The sequence below is a fragment of the Bison bison genome, unplaced genomic scaffold, assembly GCF_000754665.1.
Source record: "Bison bison bison isolate TAMUID 2011002044 unplaced genomic scaffold, Bison_UMD1.0 scf7180017864043, whole genome shotgun sequence".
Lineage (NCBI taxonomy): Eukaryota > Metazoa > Chordata > Mammalia > Artiodactyla > Bovidae > Bison > Bison bison.
Window position 1 is genome coordinate 903418 of NW_011494615.1, and position 20379 is coordinate 923796.

Genomic DNA, 20379 nt, shown 5'->3' on the forward strand with positions numbered 1-20379 from the left:
CTAGAAAGAATGAAGGGATGGAGCCAAAGCAAAAACACCACCCAGTTGTGGATGTGACTGGTGGTAGAAGCAAGGTCCGATGCTGTAAAGAGCAGTATTGCATAGGAACCTGGAATGTTAGGTCCATGAATCAAGGCAAATTGGAAGTGGTCAAACAGGAGGTGGCAAGAGTGAATGTTGACATTCTAGGAATCAGCAAACTAAGATAGACTGGAATGGGTGAATTAAACTCTGATGACCATTATATCTACTACTATGGGCAGGAATCCCTTAGAAGAAATGGAGTAGCCATCATAGTCAACAAAAGCGTCCAAAATGCAGTACTTGGATGCAGTCTCAAAAACAACAGAATGATCTCTGTTCGTTTCCAAGGCAAACCATTCAGTATCACAGTAATCTAAGTCTATGCCCTGACCAGTAATGCTGAAGAAGCTGAAGTTGAACAGTTCTATGAAGACCTACAAGACCTTTTAGAACTAACACCCCAAAAAGATGTCCTTTTCATTATAGGGGACTGGAATGCAAAAGTAGGAAGTCAAGAAATACCTGGAGTAACAGGCAAATTTGGCCTTGGAGTACAGAATGAAGCAGGGCAAAGGCTAATAGGGTTTTGCCAAGAGAACACCACAAGATAGAAATGAGCAAAAATTTGATACTACTAAATACTGGTGAGGTGTAACTCAGGGGGAACTTGTACGCCACTGGGACAACCATTTTGGGAAACCATTTGGCAGTGCTGTGAAGTGAAACATTTGAGGTTCCATTTCTTTGTTTTATTTTTTAAAAACTGAACTATAGTTGATTTACAATATTATGTTAGTTTCATGTGTACAGCAAAGTGACTTGATTATATATATAGGTATATATATCTATGTTTTCTAATTCTTTTCCATTATAGATTGTTGTAAGATACTGAATTATGTTTCCTTCTTGTGCTATATGGTAAAATCCTTGTTGTCTATCTATTTTTTATATAGTAGTGTGTATACCCCACTCCAGTACTCTTGCCTGGAAAATCCCATGGATGGAGGAGCCTGGTAGGCTGCAGTCCATGGGGTCGTGAAGAGTCGGATATGACTGAGCGACTTCACTTTCACTTTTCACTTTCATGCATTGGAGAAGGAAATGGCGACCCACTCCAGTGTTCTTGCCTGGAAAATCCCAGGGACGGTGGAGCCTGATGGGCTGCTGTCTATGGGGTCACACAGAGTCGGACAGGACTGAAGCGACTTAGCAGCAGCAGCAGCAGTGTGTATCTGTTAATCCTTTACTCCCAGTTTATCCCTTCCTACCCTTCTGCCTTTGGTAACTGTAAGTTTATTTTGTAAATAAGTTCATGTGTGCTTTTTAGATTCCATATATAAGTGATACTGTATTTGTCTCTCTTTGTGTGACTCTGTGAGTTAGAGAATAGGATGAACAGCAGAGGTGGCCTTCCATGGGAGTGTTCTCTTAAGATCTGTTCACTCCAGAAAACAGTGTCTTCATTTTGGTGGTGGTCTAATAATTCATAGAAGCAACTATTATTAGTAATAAAAGCAGCTACCATTTCTTGAGTATGTACCTTGTGTTAGACCCCAGACGATTTTCTCATTCAGTCTTCACAGCAGTCCTGCAAGGTAGGAATTGTTATCCCATTTATAATGAGAAAACTGAAGGTATAAAGAGCTTCAGAAATTTGTCCAAGATCATGCTGTTAGAAGGTGGTAGGGCTCTGAGTTAGAGCCAAAGATTTATTGAAATCTTTGTCAGTATTGTCAAGTTGAAAAAGTGACCCTACTGAAAGAAAGGAGAAAAATAATTTAGAAATCATAATGGGCCACAGGTCGTAATAAAGTTTTGGGATACTCCTGTGATGTTGCCGTCGATTTACTGCTTGTTTAAAGTCACCGTGACTTGGCATAGTGAGAAATTGGAGGTCTACAGATCTTACGAAAAGGAGGTAATATTTTTGCGAAGACTCACCATTTATCATCTGGTAGGGCATGTTGTATAATTGAGTGTTACATCACCTAAAGTTTTTTTTTTTTTAATTGGCTGTGTAGAGCAATGATACTACTTCATGTTTTCAAAACACTTAAGTTTTGAATAGATGACTCCTACTCATGGTTCATAAACCAGAAAAATTCAAAAAGTAAGGAGGTTGTCACGTATGGATGTGATGGTTGGACCATAAAGAAGGCTGAGTGCCGGAAGACTGATGCTTTTGAACTGTGGTGTTGGGAAAGATTCTTGAGAGTCCCTTGGACTGCAAGGAGATCAAACCAGTCAATCCTAAAGGAAGTGAGTCCTGAATATTCATTGAAAGGACTGATGATGAACCTGAAGCTCCAGTACTTTGACCATCTGATGCAAAGAGCCGACTCATTAGAAAAGTGATGGGAATGAGAGCAGATTGTGGTGGGTGGAAGAAGTTAAGAGGAACAAAGGAGATATTGGATATAGATTGATTTCTTAAGAGGTTTGACTGAGGAAGGGAGGAGAGAGGCAATGGGGCAGTTGCTAGAAGGACAGGAAAAGCATTTTGTTAAATGGGAGAGAGTGAGTATACAAAATGAAAAAGAAGGAATTGGCTGTTTCAAGATTCTGAGAAAAGGGAAGGGAATGTGATCTAGACAGAGTTGCAAGGAGAGACAGGTCAGTGGTTGTGATGGGAGGAAAGGAGGCCAGGGTAGGATACACACTAAGTTTAGATTTAGGAAGAATTTCTTCATGATGCTTTATGTTTTCTCTGTATAGTAGGAGGCAGAATCACTGAGAATCTCATAAGAGGATGGAAATTTCAGGGTTTAAAGAGAAGAACGTTTTGGAGATAGGGTCGGTGCTGGTGCTGTTCTGTGCCCTTGAATATTGGTGTCACCCTTTTACAGTGGGGTGACTCTGCTCCATGTTTGACTTCAGCAGCCTCTCTGCAGATGTACAGGAAGCGTATAGATCACTAGATTCATCTGGATCATTTGACTATGTGGATGTGGGAAAAAAAAGAGCACAAGGAAATGATAGATGGTGGGATGCAATCGAAGCAGGAAGTAAGTGAGGAAAGTGAGTGAGTGAGTGAAGTCGCTCAGTCGTGTCCGACTCTTTGCGACCCCGTAGACTGTAGCCCCTCAGGCTCCTCTGTCCATGGGATTCTCCAGGCAAGAATACTGGAGTGGATTGCCATTTCCTTCTCCAAGTGAGAAAAAGGGAGTGCTTTTTGGGAGATGTCATGGATTGGGAGACGATGTCATGGATTTTGAAAGATGATGTCATGGGTTGGGAGGCAATGTCATAGATTCAATCAGTGGAAGTTCCTTGGAGGCTGAGGAACTGTCACAGTGGAAGAGTGTGCAAGCAGGAATAAGAGCAGATTATAGTCAGTATAGTCAGAGGGTATATTTGAAATACTTAGCTTGGAGGGGCTACAGTTAAATGCTGGAATCTTCAATGTTGGATAAAGCTTTTCAGCAGATGGTGAGACTGGGCAGGAGATACCAGACAATGCATCTTGGGGAACCAAAAATGAAGATGGTGTTTTCTGGTCCTGCTCCTTAGTTGGGCTGATGGAGTAGGTGTCAGCTGAGCAAGAGGTTCCTGGAGTGGCTGCTATTCGCTTGGAAGCTCCAGGCCACAGCGATAGTGTGTCCTGCTGTGGATTCCCTGGAGCTCCAGGCTGACTGGCTCCCCAGGCTGATCTCATTCATTTTATCACATCTTCTATCACACCCCATTTTATGGGAAGCTTTTGGATTCCACTTACCATGAAATAATTACTGTCTCATTTCTTTGGTTTACCTATCATCATGGGGCTCTGTGCTCTCTGTTTTTTAAGTCATAGTGATATATTTCTATGGATTCATCAGGATTTACTCTACATTTTGAGCAGTGTCTTGTATTTGTTAGAGTGTGACTAGGGCTGTAATCAGCAACTGAAACAGAGATGCCAGCTGGCTTATATGGATCTTGAACTTTTGATTTGGTTTCATTCCCAGGTCTTTACTAATAGAGCTACAAATAATGACCAGTAAGAAGGCAAAAGGATGCACAAATCTACTAAGAGAACCACATAAATGCTGAGTGTTAAGATTTCAGTGTATGTTATGTGTGTGTATTGTGTCCAGAGCCACCCTTTTCTGGTTTACAGTGGGAGTTTTGGGAAGCAGAATTTGGGTGGAATGATGATTGCAACAGAGCTGGAGAGACGGTTGATGATGGCAAGGGGAGTCCAGCAAGGGGGATTGCAGTCAAGGGGCCTTTGAGGCCAGGGAACTCATTGCCCTTTAGAGTTGCAGGGACTGGGAACTTGGGTAGTGGGTCTAGCAAAGGGAAGGAAGTATGGGCCTAAGAGTTTTCAACAATACCCTTGGTACCCAGAGTGATGGTTCAACAAGTCCCCTGGTTCTGGGTTGGAGGCTATTGGTTCAGAGACGAATGATAACAAATGCCACTGGTTTGAAGAAGAAATAAGTTTATTAAGAGACAGATATCATTAAACCAGAGGACAAAAGGGCATGTGAAATCCAGATGTTCAGATGGTATCTGCTCTCTGTATTATATCCAGTGCTGAAATGAATCATTTTTTTTGGATTTATATACACAGTTTAGTGAAAGAACTGGAATTTTTATGACTTGCCTGGGATTCAGAGCAAGTTTAAGACTAATGTCCAACGAAGGTGCAGACAACTGGTGGTTCTACTTTGACTCTTCAAAATGCCAAAGCCCTCTTCTTTCCAGAGGCTTTTGTTTGCCTTTCATCTGTCATCTGAAGAACGCGGGGTTTCTTTTAATGGGCCAAAGGCAAATGAAGTCAGGGCGTCGTTTTGTAATAACACTGGCAGAGATATTCAGAGTTGCCTTATTTTCTCTCTGCATAAATGTCTCCATTTTTCTAAGGCAGCAATAGCCTGTGCCCGACAAGTTGCTCCGTATCTAAATGTCAACACGATGGGGACGGTGCCCCCTGGAAACACTTGCCATGGTGGTGGTTTCGGGCAGATGCTATCAACTGTTTTATCATGAGAGGTAATCTTTGGCACTTCTCTGTGTGTAGGCTGGTGATGTACATCGAGAGAGACAGCAGGAAGACCACTCCAGGCAAGGAGCAGCAAAGTGGCAATGAATACCTGTCCCGATGCCTTGACCTACTCATCCGTCACATGGTGCAGGAGCTGCCACGTATCCTGGGTAAATTGGAGTCTCGTCCATCCTTAGGCCCCTTCCCGCTTATCTTTTTGTGACTTGGCTTTTGGGCATGTCTTTTTTTCTTGATGGTCTGTTTTTTACAGGCGAGCACAGTGACACTTCTTGAATGTGTAGTTTCAAAATTTCAATGTTCCCTAACTGTTATCATAAATATTTCGTATCAGTGACATGATTGAGGCTAAGGGGCTAAATTAGGCTATATTGAGGTGTCATCTTGCAGTCCTGGAAAAGAAAAGGAAAGCATTTTAATTGGTTAAAATTGGACTTAGGCTATCATTTTAGGAACTTTTCTCAAAATTTCTCTTTGCATAATTCAGAAGAAAAACATTTTTCCTTCAGGTTGTAACCACAAATTTATTTTTTCTTACAATAATTTAAAAATACATAGGCACCAAAATTTAATATTAAAGAATTTTGATATTAAAGTTTGAAAATTTCATTGGTTTGAAAAATTTAAGATGAAAGTAATAATGATCTCAAAGGATGTTTATTACAGCTAACAAAATCTGTTATTTCACTGTTATTTACAGATGCAAAAATTATCTAAGGAATGTGTATATTTAGTTTAAAATCGCATTCCATGCTTTCCCAGCAGATGTGGCTATAAACCAGAAATGTTTAAAATGTTAAATTTGATCCAGCCTGTTACTGTAAAAGATATTTAGACTCAGAAATTCAGAATATTAAAGTAATGAAAATATCTTCATGGCTGATTCACAGTAACCTTTTGCTCCTTACTAATAATGTGGGAGATTTTTGCCTGTTCATGACTGAAAATAGAGCTTTTCAAATTTATTTGGATTGTAACCCTTTTAAAATCTCCAGACCGAAGGCCACAATCTGGTCAATTGGTAGCTGACTTTCTTTTTACATGACCCATCTTGTCTTAGGAGATGATGATGAGATTTGTGTGTCTAGCAAGGCAAGGTTTATTTATTGTTGGACTTGGCTATCCAATGAGAAGTTTTGGGAATTGATCTCTTACTTCTACCATCCTATTCTACTACCGGAGAAATCTAATCTATGACCTGTTAGCTTATAAATCTTAAAATAACTTTCTCCTGTTTACAAAAGTAATGGATACTCATGGTTGATATTTGTAAAGTACAAAAAAAGAAAAATCATTTTTATATTCTATTTTAAATTTCCAGATGAGAGATAAGTCTTATGTCCATCTTGTCCCCAGAGGCCACAGCTTCCTGTTGTAATGTCAAGAGTTGGGAATAAAACAATGCATCTACTACCCACTTCTTTTATTTGGAGATTATTTCCCTTAGCAATCCCATTAACATTCAGCCCACAGCTAGTGGTCCCTAAGCATTTGTGGTCTCTAACCTCACGTGTGCTCTGGGATGTGCTTTGCAGGTGACATTCTTAACGCCCTGGCTAACGTTTCTGGCCGTAAACACCCATCCACAGTTCAAGCAAAGCAGCTGAAGATGTGTCTCCCCCTCATGCCTGTAGTGCTTCACCTGGTAACGTCTCAGGTATCATCTTTTTTGGGGAAAAAAGTGGAGCTGAGAAATGTCAACTCAGACGAAACATTATCATTTCTTTCTTACGTATGGCTTTCAGGATTTAATCTATGCAAATTCTCATCACACAGGTATTTCGACCTCAAGTTGTAACAGAAGAGTTCCTTTTCAGTTATGGAACTATTCTTGTGAGTAATGCTGAATTTTTCATGTTCCTAATAAAAATGTGGCTGTCCCTACTGTTTGTGGGATTTGGTGTCAGAATGAAGTAATTTAAAAATCTTAGTGGTATTTATTTGTCTCTAGGGAAGTGACCTTTTTGTATTTTTATCTGTTGACTGTAATAAAATTTGACATTTGGGGAAAAATACATTCTCTCCTGATAATGCATTTTGTTTAGAGACAGACCAGGTAGGGTAAATAAGTCCATTGAAAAGATTTTCATAGTGTTTGGTATTAAACATCATGAAAAAATTTAAAATAATGAAATTGGTAAAAATGGAATTCTGGAAACACAGTATTATAATTTCCTTTGGCTAACATTGTCCAGCTATGTGCCGTGTCTCTTTCTGTGATGACATTTCTCTAAGTGGAGCTCAATTTAACCTTATCTTTAATTTTAATGAGATGAGTAGCAGTGAAAAACAAATCACTGTATTATCTTTCACTTCGATTTTTGCTCACACACACAAAATAGTCTTTTTGTTAAGGTTGTGGCTCGTGAATTATGTTATCTTCTCCCCTTGCCTGGAACACTTACAGTATATACTGTTGATAAAACAGCGAGGTGTATAAAGGGAAAACGAAAACATTTGTCACGCAGCCTATTCTGTCTTCCTTTGATGTTAATAATAAATGCTGAGCTGAGATTTAAAAAATGCCATATCAGATAGGTGTCTCGTTAAAATGAAGTAAATATCTCAATTTTATTGCTGGTTTGGAGTAAACAAAAAAAGAAAAAATGATTACCATCCACAAATGAGGATGTAGTTTTCTAGAATGTTGATCGTACAGTAACATACGATGTTTTGAAGTATGACTGTTGAGTAGAGAGGTCACTGACTTTTATAAGCAGCGTGTTTAGTCAATGCAGTATAGGTTCTTTTGTACTTAACTTCAGATCATTATCATCCTCAAATCTTGAATTCTACAAAGCATGTAATTTCTGTAGCACATTCATGAATTTGCAAATTGTGAGCATTTTGTCTGCCGCCTTCCTTAATATGCTTTCTGATCTTTTTAAGGATAGTATGGGTATCATTCTGAGCAGCACTGTAGTTCTGTGCTTGTACCTCCACTGTGCTGACATGTTGAGCCTGATCATAGTAATTTTGCCCTTGCAGCCCTCCTTGGAATACTTTGGCCCAGTGTTTGTTTGTTTGGGCTGGGTAGAATTGTCCTGTGTTCATTCTATTTTTTCCTCATGTGTAGTACTTTGGTGTGCTTACATTAACTGAGTACAGTTTAGATTTTCAAGGAACTATTAAGCAACTCCAATATAAAAGTCTTTGTGGACTCCCATCTGTGTCTTTCAGGGAGACCTCCTCTGCTTCATGTAACCCATCTGCTCCCCCCGAGGAAGGGCCTCCTCACCTTCTCCCAGGAGGGAGTGCACCCTTTGAGGGGTGGGGGTGTTCAATAGGGCTCTGTATGGGTTTGCTTCACATAGGCACTTTCAGGGAATGGGAGATAACTTGCTTGGTTCAAAGGTAACTGTGATACTGAAAATTCTTTAGCAGTCTTTCCCTTGATAGTGTTGCTCAAGTAATAGGAGTTTACACACACAGTGGAAGAGGTCTCTTGGCTCTGTTTGGGCCATTTTCCTAGTTTGAGTTGCAACCAGTTCCAGAGTTTTTCTGTTACTTTTCTTACCGCATCTGTTACTTGGCCTTAGCTGCGTGTCCATCTTTCTTGATTTAGTGTTGGCCGCACTGATGAAACACTAGTCCAGGGAGAGGAAGCGTTGACTGAAGTCATGGGCCTGGTTGTAGTTATCCACCCAATTCTGGTGTGTGTTTCTGTGAGCTGTTGCGAGTTGGCTGTTGCTTCTGCGAGTTGATCCACAGTCTGTCCAGAAGATGCCACGAATACCATTGTTAGTTACAGTGCCCTCCAGTGCCAGAGGCATGGTCTACTCCTCCCTTGGAAGGAGTAGAAGCCTCTGGGAAGTTCACGGTGCAGAATCTGCACGTTGAAGTCCTTGAGTTTTCTGCTTGAGAACAATTACTTTAAATTTTGTCTAGGCAAAGCTTCCCTGGAGTTAAGAGGGTTGGTTTGGTTATTTGTGTGGGTTGTTTTCTTTTGGGCAGAAGGTGGGGTATGGGCCCTTCTCCAGCAGATCTTCCTGACCTGGGAATCGAACTGGAGACTCCTGCATTGCAGGCGGATTCTTACCTACTGAGCTATCAGGGAAGCCCTTTATATTTTAAAAGTGCACACTGATTTGAGGTATTCAGACTTTGGGTCCACCATTAGTAGCTGTATCTAAGAACTTCTTGGGCTTCTGCTAAAGGAGCTCTCCAGGGGCTGCTGACTTGCCTCATGTGGGTGGAGACAACAGCCATACTTGGTGTGATCTTTGCTCATTAGAAGGTCCTGAAGGCGCAGGCTGGAGGGGCTGTTGGAATTTTGCTTCCCATTGGTTTCTGTTTTCATACTGGTACCAGGCATGGTTTGCCTTTTGACCTATAGGTATCATTTTTTAAAAATTTATTTTGGTAGAAAAGTTCAGGATACTTTTTATATTTGGAGGCCTTGGCTTTAGCTTTTTTTTCCCCCCCAAGCAAAAGGAAGTTTTGGGGTCTTTATGATTTAAAGAGGCACATGTTTGGAAGCAATTTAGTAGGACACTTTTAAACCATTATTAATCTTTCGAAGGGCCCAGGCCAAAGAGGACTACACAGCTGTTGATTGCTGTTTTTACTTCTTATTGGCAGAAGCAATGTGTCATTGTACCTGCCTCCGTCTCCAGTAAGAGGGGGAAAAAAGGTACCCAGGGACACTTACGCAGCAAGGCATCTGGGGAGGTGCTGTGGGGAAGTTCCAAGGTGAACTCACCTTAGTTCTTTTGTACCTTCACTGAATTAGGCTGGGAAACAGGAAGCAATGATATTAAGGAAATCTATTTGAAAACTCGTGATGTTCACTGTGATTCTTGTGTCCTTCTGAAAATGCTCTTGACTAATGAGCTGAGGAAGAGGACTTAGTTGTGTTTATTCTCAAGTTCTGGCCTCATTAGTTTATGAAAGTTCAGTGATTATGTGGTGGTTATAGTTTTTTTTACAAAAAGAAAAATTCAGATTTTCAAATGAAAGAAATGATGAAATGATTCTGGTTTTCACACAAGAATGTGATTATAATATCCACCAGCAATAAATCAATAAATCTTTGCTAATCCTGGGCTTTGAGATAGTCAGAAAAGACTCTCTCCAGATTTTTATTTTAAGTGAGTGTTGGTCTGTTGATAGATTTTGACTTCAGCTGTAGAAGATAAAGCAGAGAGAGGGTACTCTTATATTTTTATTTATTATTTTTTGGCTGTCACACAGCTTGTGGGATCTTAGCTTCTGGCAATGAAAGTGCCAATTCTTAACCACTGGACTGCCAAAGAATTCCCTTATATTTAAAAAATATGATATTATATATTTATTCATTGCCACATGAGTGTTCTTGTTAGGAAGATTTTTCCTTTTCTTAAAAATTGTTTGTTTAAAAAAAATTTAACACACCCTGAAGTAATATACCCACCCACCTTGCTTAGAGAATTTACTCTCAGCTTCTCAGAAGGACTGAACAGTAATGAGGGGCACTGGTCTACCCTGGAGTCGTAGCTTTCTTTGCCTTTTTCCCCCTAGATGGGGCCGTACTTTTGCCCCACAGTCCTCCATCTAACGAGCCTAGTTGTGGAGTAGGTGCCCACCCTTTTTGCTCCCCTGCTGTACTCCCAGCTTGGAAGCTCACAGCCTCAGAAGATGCCCGGTGTAGTGTGGTCATCTACAGATTTTTCTGGGTCATTCCCCCTCACTCCCATGTTCTCTCAGCACCGGATTCGCGGTCATTGTTAGAGAATCAGGTATTTCTGCGGAGGTTCCTTCTAGCCCCTCATCCTCTCAGCTCCTCGACCACCTCTCTTCCCGCGGGTGTGTCTTGCCCTCCCTCAGCTGCCTCCACCCATAGCCTTATTTTCAGCATCATACTATCTGGCTATGACACCTAATTTTCAGCTCACTACCCCTGCTCCTCATCTCCAACAGTCCTTTAATTCCTCTGGGACTTAAATTGGCCTCACCACTTTGCACTCACCACCCTGCCCTCCCTGGGCCCAGTGACTTGACGATTCTCTTTCTTGAGCTTTGAGTCCCTGGTTCAACCCCTATCCCTACCTAGCGTATACCCGTGATCCCTTTCCTGTCCCTTCCTCCATCGTCCTCCTCTGGCAAACCCAAGTGCTGGTTCACTTTAATTCTCTACCTCCCTCACCCCTGCTTTGAGTGACTAAGTGTGGCTCGAGAAAAACATGAGGAAAGCAGCTGGTCTCACTTTAAATTCATGACTGCTCACTTCAAGCGAGTCCTCTCTGCAGACTGGGGCATCAGGTTCCTCTTCCTAATTTATATACCTTCACGCTCACCTGGATGATTGTTCATACTTTCCCTCCTCTCCCTGAATCTCCAGGGTCTCCTGCTCTGTCCTCACTCTCACCTGATTAACTCCTGTTACACTGAGAATGAAGAGAAAGAAATCGACCCAGAGAGATTTAAATTGGCAAATCAATGAAACATTCAGTAGGGATTTTTAAAAAATTAAACAGGGGAAGCATAAGGAAGAAAATAAAAGAACCCTATAGTTTCACCATCTAGAAAACCCTTGTTGCTGTTAAACAAAGGAAAAAAAAATTAATACATGTATATAGTTAGAAAATTCTAACAGTGCAGAAAGTGAATAGTGAATGTCTACCTCCTGATCCAGTGTTCTTCCTCACAGGGAGCCTCTGTGAGTGGTTCCTGTGATTTCTCCCTCAAAAAGTTTTGTCTCCATCTATGTTCATGTGTTATCTACATATTCTTTAAAAGTTATACAGAAAAATTGTAGTATAAACACTGTTTTGTCTCTTCTTTCTTAAGCTGTAGACATTTAAGTAGATTTATTGAAATCAAAAGATACTTTCTTTGAATTTTTTTTACATCAAATTGTGAAATTATTTCAGTCAAATTGTTGTTAAAATGCCTCTTTTTCTTATTTATTACGTATATAATTTGGCTGAAATAAATTCACCTGATTTCAAAATAGGGACATGACTTCTGCTGAATAAATAGAGATTTGATGTTGAAAAAAATTTCTAATGACTTGTGTGTGTTAACTCAATCAGAGACTTTCTAAGAATGTTATCTTTCGCCTTCTGGATAAAGAGATTAGTGCCTACTTATCACATGAAATTTAGAAAGTGTAGAAAAATGTAAAAAGAATATAAAAATCACTTGATTCCTACCACTGGAAGTAAATCATGATGAACACATAGGATCATATGTTCAGTTTTTTTTTTTCCCCTCTGCATAGTGTTTACATCAGTTATTTTAAAATCTCCATTTATTAACATTTTTATATTTTTTTCAGAGTCATATTAAATCAATAGACTCAGGAGAAACTAACATAGATGGAGCTGTAGGTGAGTAGATCATGGGACATTTTACATCTTTGCTTGAAGATTTTGATCCTGTGATTTTGGACATGTAAATAAACATCTATAATAATTAACTGTATTTCTAGGACTGATGGCATCAGAAGAATTTATCAAGATCACACTATCGGCTTTTGAAGCAGTGATACAGTATCCTATTTTATTGAAAGACTATTGCTCTACGGTCAGTTCTGGCTGCTTTTGAAAAAGATATTTTTTGGCTTACTTGGTAACTCTGTCTATAAAGAGATTAGTTTACATATACTTGGTCATACATGTTCCTCACATGAAATAACTGTTAAGAAAAGCTGCCCCCCAGACAGGATGAACCTGAGAAATCTCTCCCTACCTTGTTGACTTGTTTTGGGGTTTTTCTTTGCTTATTATTTTCTTTCCCTTCTGGTCCACACCTAACTCACAGTGTGCCCCTTGTTATTCCTGGCCTAGAGTTTCTCAGCCTTGGCACTGGGCTTCCATGGTGGCTCAGATGGTAGAGTCTGCCTGTAATGCAGGAGACCCAGGTTTGATCCCTGGATTGGGAAGATCCCCTGGAGAAGTGAATGGCTACCCACTCCAGTATTCTTGCCTGGAGAACTCCATGGACAGAGGAGCCTGGTGGGCTACAGTCCATGGGGATCACAAACATGACCAAGTGACTAACAGTCTCACTTTCACCCCTGCCACTCTGGATGTTTGGAGATGGGCAGTTCCTTGTTGTGGAGGCTGTCCTGGGCATTGAGAGATGTTTAGCAGCATCACTGGCCTCTTCATAGTAGATTTGGAGGCTCCCCTCAGTTGCAGCAATCAAAAAGGTCTCTACACATTGCCAGATGCTTTCTGGGCATGGTTTTCCACTGTTGGTAGTAGTCCATCTGCCATTGACACATCTGCCGTATGTATCTGTTTGTAGGCTCTCTGTTCTGTTTCATGAATCTCTGTCTAGCCCTTTGCTTGTACCAGCTTATTTCTTCCTATCATAGTAAACCTGGAAACCTTGAGTGCTTCATGCTTTTTGACGTTTTTCCATTACTATTCTTTCCAAATACTTTATAGATCAGTGTGAGAAATTCACACAACCTCGTTGAAATATTTATGTGTTTTATATAGGAATTATAGATTAATTTTGCAATGAGGAGTTCATGATCTGAGCCACAGTTAGCTCCTGGTCTTGTTTTTGCTGACTGTATAGAGCTTCTCCATCTTCGGCTGCAAAGAATATAAACAGTCTGACTTCGGTATTGACCATCTGGTGATGTCCATGTGTAGAGTCTTCTCTTGTGTTGTTGGAAGAGGGTGTTTGCTATGACCACTGTGTTATCTTGGCCAAACTCTGTTAGCCTTTGCCCTGCTTCATTCTGTACTCCAAGGCCAAATTTGCCTATTACTTCAGGTATCTCTTGACTTCCTACTTTTGCATTCCAGTCACCTGTGATGAAAAGGACATCTTTTTTGGCTGTTAGTTCTAGAAGGTCTTGTAGGTCTTCGTAGAACCGTTCAGCTTCTTCAGCGTTACTGGTCAGGGCATAGACTTGAATTATTGTGATATTGAATGGTTTGCCTTGGAAACGAATAGAGATCATTCTGTCATTTTTGAGACTGCATCCAAGTACTGCATTTCGGACTCTTGTTGACTATGATGGCTACTCCATTTTTTCTAAGGTATTCCTGCCCACAGTAGTAGGTATAATGGTCATTTGAGTTAAATTCACCCATTCCAGTCCATTTTAGTTCACTGATTCCTAAAATGTCAATGTTTACTCTTGCCATCTCCTGTTTGACCACTTCCAATTGCCCTGATTCGTGGTCCTAACATTCCAGGTTCCTATGCAGTATTGTTCTTTATAGCATTGGACTTCCATCACCAGTCACATCCACAACTGTGTGTTGTTTGGTGGCTCAGACGGTAAAGCATCTGCCTACAATGCGGGAGACCTGGGTTCAATCCCTGGGTCAGGAAGATCTCCAGGAGAAGGAAATGGCAACCCACTCCAGTATTCTTGCCTGGAAAATCTCATGGATGGAGGAGCCTGGTGGGCTACAGTCCATGGGGTCGCAAAGAGTCGGACATGACTGATTGACTTCACTTTCATTTTCTTTGTTCTTTCTGGAGTTATTTCTCCACTGATCTCCAGTAGCATATTGGGCACCTACCTACCTGGGGAGTTCATCTTTCAGTGTCCTATCCTTTTGCCTTTTCATACTGCTCATGGGGTTCTCAAGGCAAGAATACTGAAATGGTTTGCCAGTCCTTTCTCCAGTGGACCACATTTTGTCAAAACTCTCCACCATGACCCGTCTGTCTTGGGTAGCCCAACACGGCATGGCTCATAGTTTCATTGAGTTAGACAAGCTCTATACAGTCAGCAAAAACAAGACCGGGAGCTGACTGTGGCTCAGATCCTGAACTCCTTATTGCAAAATTCAGGCTTAAATTGAAGAAAGAAAGGAAAAGCACTAGACCATTCAGGTATGATCTAAATGAAATCCCTTACAATTATACAGTGGAAGTGACACATAGATTCAAGGGATTAGATCTGATAGACAGAGTGCCTGAAGAGCTATGGACAGAGGTTCGTGATATTGTATAGGAGGCATGGATCAAGACCATCTCCAAGAAAAAGAAATGCAAAAAGGCAAAGTGGTTGTCTGAGGAGGCCTTAGCTGAGAAAAGAAGAGATGCTGAAAGCAAAGGAGAAAAGGAAAAATATACCCATTTGAATGCAGAGTTCCAAAGAATAGCAAAGAGAGATAAGAAAACCCTCCTCAGTGATCAATGCAAAGAAATAGAGGAAAACAATAGAATGGGAAAGACTAGAGATCTCTTCAAGAAATTTAGAGATACCAAGGCAAGATTTCACGCAAAGATGGGCACAATAAATGACAGAAATGGGATGGACCTAACAGAAGCAGGAGATATTAAGAAGAGGTGGCAAGAATACACAGAAGAAATATACAGAAAAGATCTTCATGGCCCAGATAACCACGATGATGTGATCACCTAGAGCCAGACATCCTGGAATGAGAAGGCAAGTGGACCTTAGGAAGCATTAGTATGAACAAAACTAGTGGAGGTGATGGAATTCCAGCTGAGCTATTTCAAATCCTAAAAGATGCTGTTAAAGTGCTGTGCTCAATATGCTGCAAATTTGGAAAACTCAGCAGTGGCCACAGGACTGGAACAGGTCAGTTTTCATTCCAATCCCAAAGAATGGCAATGCCAAAGAATGCTCAAACTACCACAAAATTGCACTCATCTCACACGGCAGCAGAGTAATGCTTAAAATTTTCCAAGCCAAGCTTTCAACAGTATGTGAACCATGAACTTCCAGATATTCAAGCTGGATTTAGAAAAGACAGAGGAACCAGAAATCAAGTTGCCATTGGATCTGTTGGATCATAGAAAAAGCAAGAGAATTCCAGAAAAACATCTACTTCTGCTTTATTGACTACACCAAAGCCTTGGACTGTGTAGATCACAACAAACTGAAAAATTGTTCAAGAGATGGGAATACCAGATCACCTGACCTGCCTCCTGAGAAATCTGTCTGTGGGTCAAGAAGCAACAATTAGAACTGGACATGGAACAATAGACTGGTTCCAGATTGGGAAAGGAGTATGTCAGGGCTGTATATTGTCACCCAACTTGTTTAACTTATATGCAGAGTACATCATTAGAAATGCCGTGCTGGATGAAGCACAAGCTGGAATCAAGATTGCCAGGAGAAATATCAATAACCTCAGATATGCAGATGATACCACCCTTATGGCAGAAAGTGAAGAAGAACTAAAGAGCCTCTTGATGAAAATAGGAGAGTGAAAAAGCTGACTTGAAACTCAACATTCAAAAAATGAAGATCATGGTATCTTGTCCCATCACTTCATGGCAAATAGTGGACAAACAATGGAAAGAGTGAGAGACTTCAGTTTTTTGGGCTCCAAAATCACTGCAGATGGTGACTGCAGCCATGAAATTAAAAGACAATTGTTCCTTGGAAGAAAAGCTATGACCAATGTATACAGCATATTAAAAAGCAGAGACATTACTTGGCCAACAAAGGTCCATCTAGTCAGAGCTATGGTTTTTCCAGTAGTCATGTATGCATGTGAGAGTTGGACCATAAAGAAAGCTGAGCACTGAAGAATTGATGCTTTTGAACTCTGGTGGTGGTGAAGACTCTCGAGAGTCCCTTGGACTGCAAAGAGATATAACCAGTCATTTCTAAAGGAAATCAATCCTGAATATTCATTGGAAGGACTGATGCTGAAGCTGAAACTCCAGTACTTTGGCTACCTGATGTGAAGAATTGACTCATTGGAAGAGACCCTGATGCTGGAAAAGGTTGAAGGTGGGAGGAGAAGGGGATGACGGAGGATGAGATGGTTGGATGGCATCACTGACTTGATGGACATGAGTTTGAGTAAGCTCCAGGAGTCGGTGATGGACAGGGAAGCCTGGTGTGCTACTGTCCATGGGGGTGCAAAGAATAGGACATGACTGAGCTACTGAACTGAACTGATAGATTAATTTGCACAGAGTTGACTGCTTTGAAGCTTCTCATCAATGACTATATTTTTATCTTCATTTATTTTTTTCCCTAACATATAGATGGGTGTCTGACCCATGTCATTTTCCTTTTTTCTAAGAAACTTGACATTTCTTACAAGGCAAGTCTACTGGCAAAACAATTCTTCAGTTATTGTTTGTGTGAGAAATTCTTTAGTTTTCCTTTTATTCCCGAGGGATAATTTCACTCAGAAGTCTAGGTTGGTGGTGTTTTTTCCTTCTCAACACCACAAATATTTCATTCCAGCATGATATATCAGGTAAAATGACCTGAGATCAATGAGCTAGCTAGCTATTATTATGAAGTTTTATGTTTCTTTGGCTAGGAGCCGGGCTGTGTTTACTGTTTGCTGTAAACAGGTTTCAGAGGCTAAAATTACCTGTAATGTCCTTGTCTCGTTTATCCTGTCATCTTCGGGTTTCCCTAGCAGCGCCTCTGGAATAAAGCCTGTACAGCTCTCTTGGTTGTAACCCCAGTTATTACACAGGAGTCCTGTTGGTGTGGTGAGGTGTGGTGGAGCGGGTAGAGATCCACAGCTGCTAGGTTTAGGGCATGCTCCTTTTCTGGGCCTGTGTGCCTGGGCTGTGACCTTCACACATACTTCTCAGCACCCCCACCCCCTGCCCCAGTTGGTGAGATGGGAAGGCTTACAGGGCGTTGGAATTGGATATTTTCCCCCCTAGCTCAGGTTTTGGTAAAACCCGAGTAGGTTCAGCTTTTGGTAGAATAGTGTCTCTCGAGTCCAGCCTATGTTAAGGAGAAAAGAATGCTCTAAACATATTTCAGAATGGTTAGTTTTTCCTTTCCTCTGCCAGAAACGTGAGACTTTTCTCTGATCTTCAGTCTGAGAATCTGGTGGGGCTCTGGGAGGTAAAACTTTTGGGAGGTGGGTAGCTGCACTAAGGCTGGGCCTCCAGGAGGTTTTATCATCTCAGACTCTAACTCTAGTCAAGTGCTGTTTAAGTTTTTGTGCCAGTTGCTGGCTCCACTGGCAGTTTCTGCTCCTGTTAAGCTGTGATTTTCTGTCTTGGCCTTTGTCTTCAGTTCTAGTGGACAGTTGGTTTTCTTTGTGACCTTAATTCTCTGATTTATCTGAGATGAGTTGATTTTCAGTTTGTTTAGCTGTTTTCTTCTTGTGAGCATGATTATGATAGCTTTCCAGCTTTTTTTTTAACCAGTTATCAATGGTTATTATATTTATAAATATTTTACATATATGTGTGTATTTATATTTTGTAAAAGTCATGATATCATAGACCCTTAGAATTTTATCACTGTTGTAAACGGTGTCTTTTTAAAATTATGTTGTTTGATTGGTTGTTGTAGAAACATTGGGAAGAGTATTGATTTTTGGATATTCATCTTCTGATAGTCTTGCTTTTTGGACCATGCTTAATTGTCAAACTTATAGAGTTGGACATGTAGATAATTTTATTTTAGTCCCACTCCTCTCTTAATATGCTCTCTTAAACCTTCAAGGTGGGTGTTGAGCATGTTGATAAGGGTTGATGGTGAGATGTATTTCTCTTGTTTGCATAGTTTTTGCCTTTGACATAACTGAGAGTTTAGAGTTTTCAAAATTCCTTTGTGAAATTTGAGGTCTATTAAGTGACGTGACATCACTCAATGAAGGTGGAAAAAAAAAAAAAAAACAACCTAGTCCTTGTATGGGTCTTGTACAACTGTCTAGATATATTGTCATGTGTAAATTTATTTTGTGAAGTTGCACTAGAACAGGGTGATACTGATGGGCCACTCCCCATGTGTGGAGATCCTCACCTGTGCAGGGCATTCTTTCATTGGTTTGGACAACAGGAGGGTGATGTTGGGCTGTGGCCACTTCTGCCTTTTGTCTGTGGTGAGAACGAATACGTATCTTAGGATCAGGAATCAATGCAGGTATAAACAGTAGAGTTTTATTTATTGTCACCAAAATAGTTCACCAGCTGAGACAGTTGTTTTGAGAATTAGACAGTGGGAGTGATTTGTCCTTTCTTCATCACCCGTTTTCATCCCGGGGGTAAATTGTTACTGTGGAGTCGATTTCAATCCATATTTGATGGTGCTGTGTCTGATATAACAAGAAAATCATAGAGGTGGTATGTGTAATGGATTTAGATCTTTTGAATCTGCATCTCAAAACCACCAAGATCACTTGTCATAGCTCTTTGATGTATTTGTGAAAACATAAGGATTATGTATCTCCTTTTTCCCCAACATTTTGATGATTGTTTAAACTTGATTAATGATCACCAGCTTAAATGTATATTAATTTGACAGTTCAATGTCAATGCATGCCAGGCATATTTTGTATTACATACTAATGTTCCTTTCATCAACTCTGAAGGTTTTGATAAACTACTGCCTTGATGATCACAGTGTTATTTTGACCTGAAGACTTTTTCAGGTTGAAATGAGCTTGGTTGTTTATTAAATGTCATGCAGAGTTTAGATGCTGGGTAAATTTAGCTGTTGATGTTTTTCACCCCTCTGACTAGTGATTTGTCAGTGAAAAACGGTGTGGGTAGTGGTTGATATTGTAACAGGGGCGGGGCAGGTGTGACTGACACTTAGCATGTGAGCACGTGACCCTGGGGGGTGGGTGAGGACTGTGGCTAGAGCCCCACTTTGCCTATGGTCAGTGGGGCAGTGGTCCTCGTGGCAGAAAGTGCAGTGAGAGGTGGGTTGTGGCCTTCTTTCCCAGGACCTCCAGTCCCTTAGCCTAGTGGGTGAGGTGGGGGCCCGGGGACAGGCAGGGGACTGTGCCCTGCAGGCTCCACAGCTCTTGCCAGGCCCCCCACTGGCCAGGTCCAGGCTTTGAGGAGATGCAGGCTGCCGGGGTCCAGCCCCAGTGGATCCAGGGAATTCGAAGGGGAGACAGCTTCGGCGATCAGGATACGATAGAATTAAAGATATAAAGAGTGATCAAATAAGGATAGCTCAGTGAGAAAATTCAGAGGAGAAAAGAGGCTGAATCCACTATGGAGAACAGTGTGGAGATTCCTTAAAAAACTGGAAATAGAACTGCCTTATGATCCAGCAATCCCACTGCTGGGCATACACACTGAGGAAACCAGAAGGGAAAGAGACACGTGTACCCAGTGTTCAGCGCAGCACTGTTTATAATAGCCAGGACATGGAAGCAACCTAGATGCCCATCGGCAGATGAATGGATAAGAAAGCTGTGGTATATATACACAATGGAGTATTACTCAGCCATTAAAAAGAATACATTTGAATCAGTTCTAATGAGATGGATGAAACTGGAACCTATTATACAGAGTGAAGTAAGCCAGAAAGAAAAACACCAATACAGTATACTAACGCATATATATGGAATTTAGAAAGATGGTAACAATAACCCTATGTACGAGACAGCAAAAGAGACACTGATGTATAGATCAGTCTTATGGACTCTGGGAGAGGGAGAGGGTGGGATGATTTGGGAGAATGGCATTGAAACATGTATAATATCATGTAT

The 20379-nt window shown here is 40.9% G+C and overlaps 1 protein-coding gene across 2 annotated transcripts in view; it reads left to right on the forward strand.

Annotated features, from left to right (window-relative positions):
* Positions 1–20379, forward strand: part of ULK4 (unc-51 like kinase 4) — a 511789-nt gene that overhangs the window by 146442 nt on the left and 344968 nt on the right. For both annotated transcript variants that reach the window (XM_010835460.1, XM_010835461.1), the window contains 5 exons: positions 5030–5163; positions 6547–6668; positions 6788–6844; positions 12270–12321; positions 12423–12517. In XM_010835460.1, the coding sequence (XP_010833762.1) occupies positions 5030–5163; positions 6547–6668; positions 6788–6844; positions 12270–12321; positions 12423–12517 (460 nt within the window). The remainder of the gene's footprint in view (positions 1–5029; positions 5164–6546; positions 6669–6787; positions 6845–12269; positions 12322–12422; positions 12518–20379) is intronic.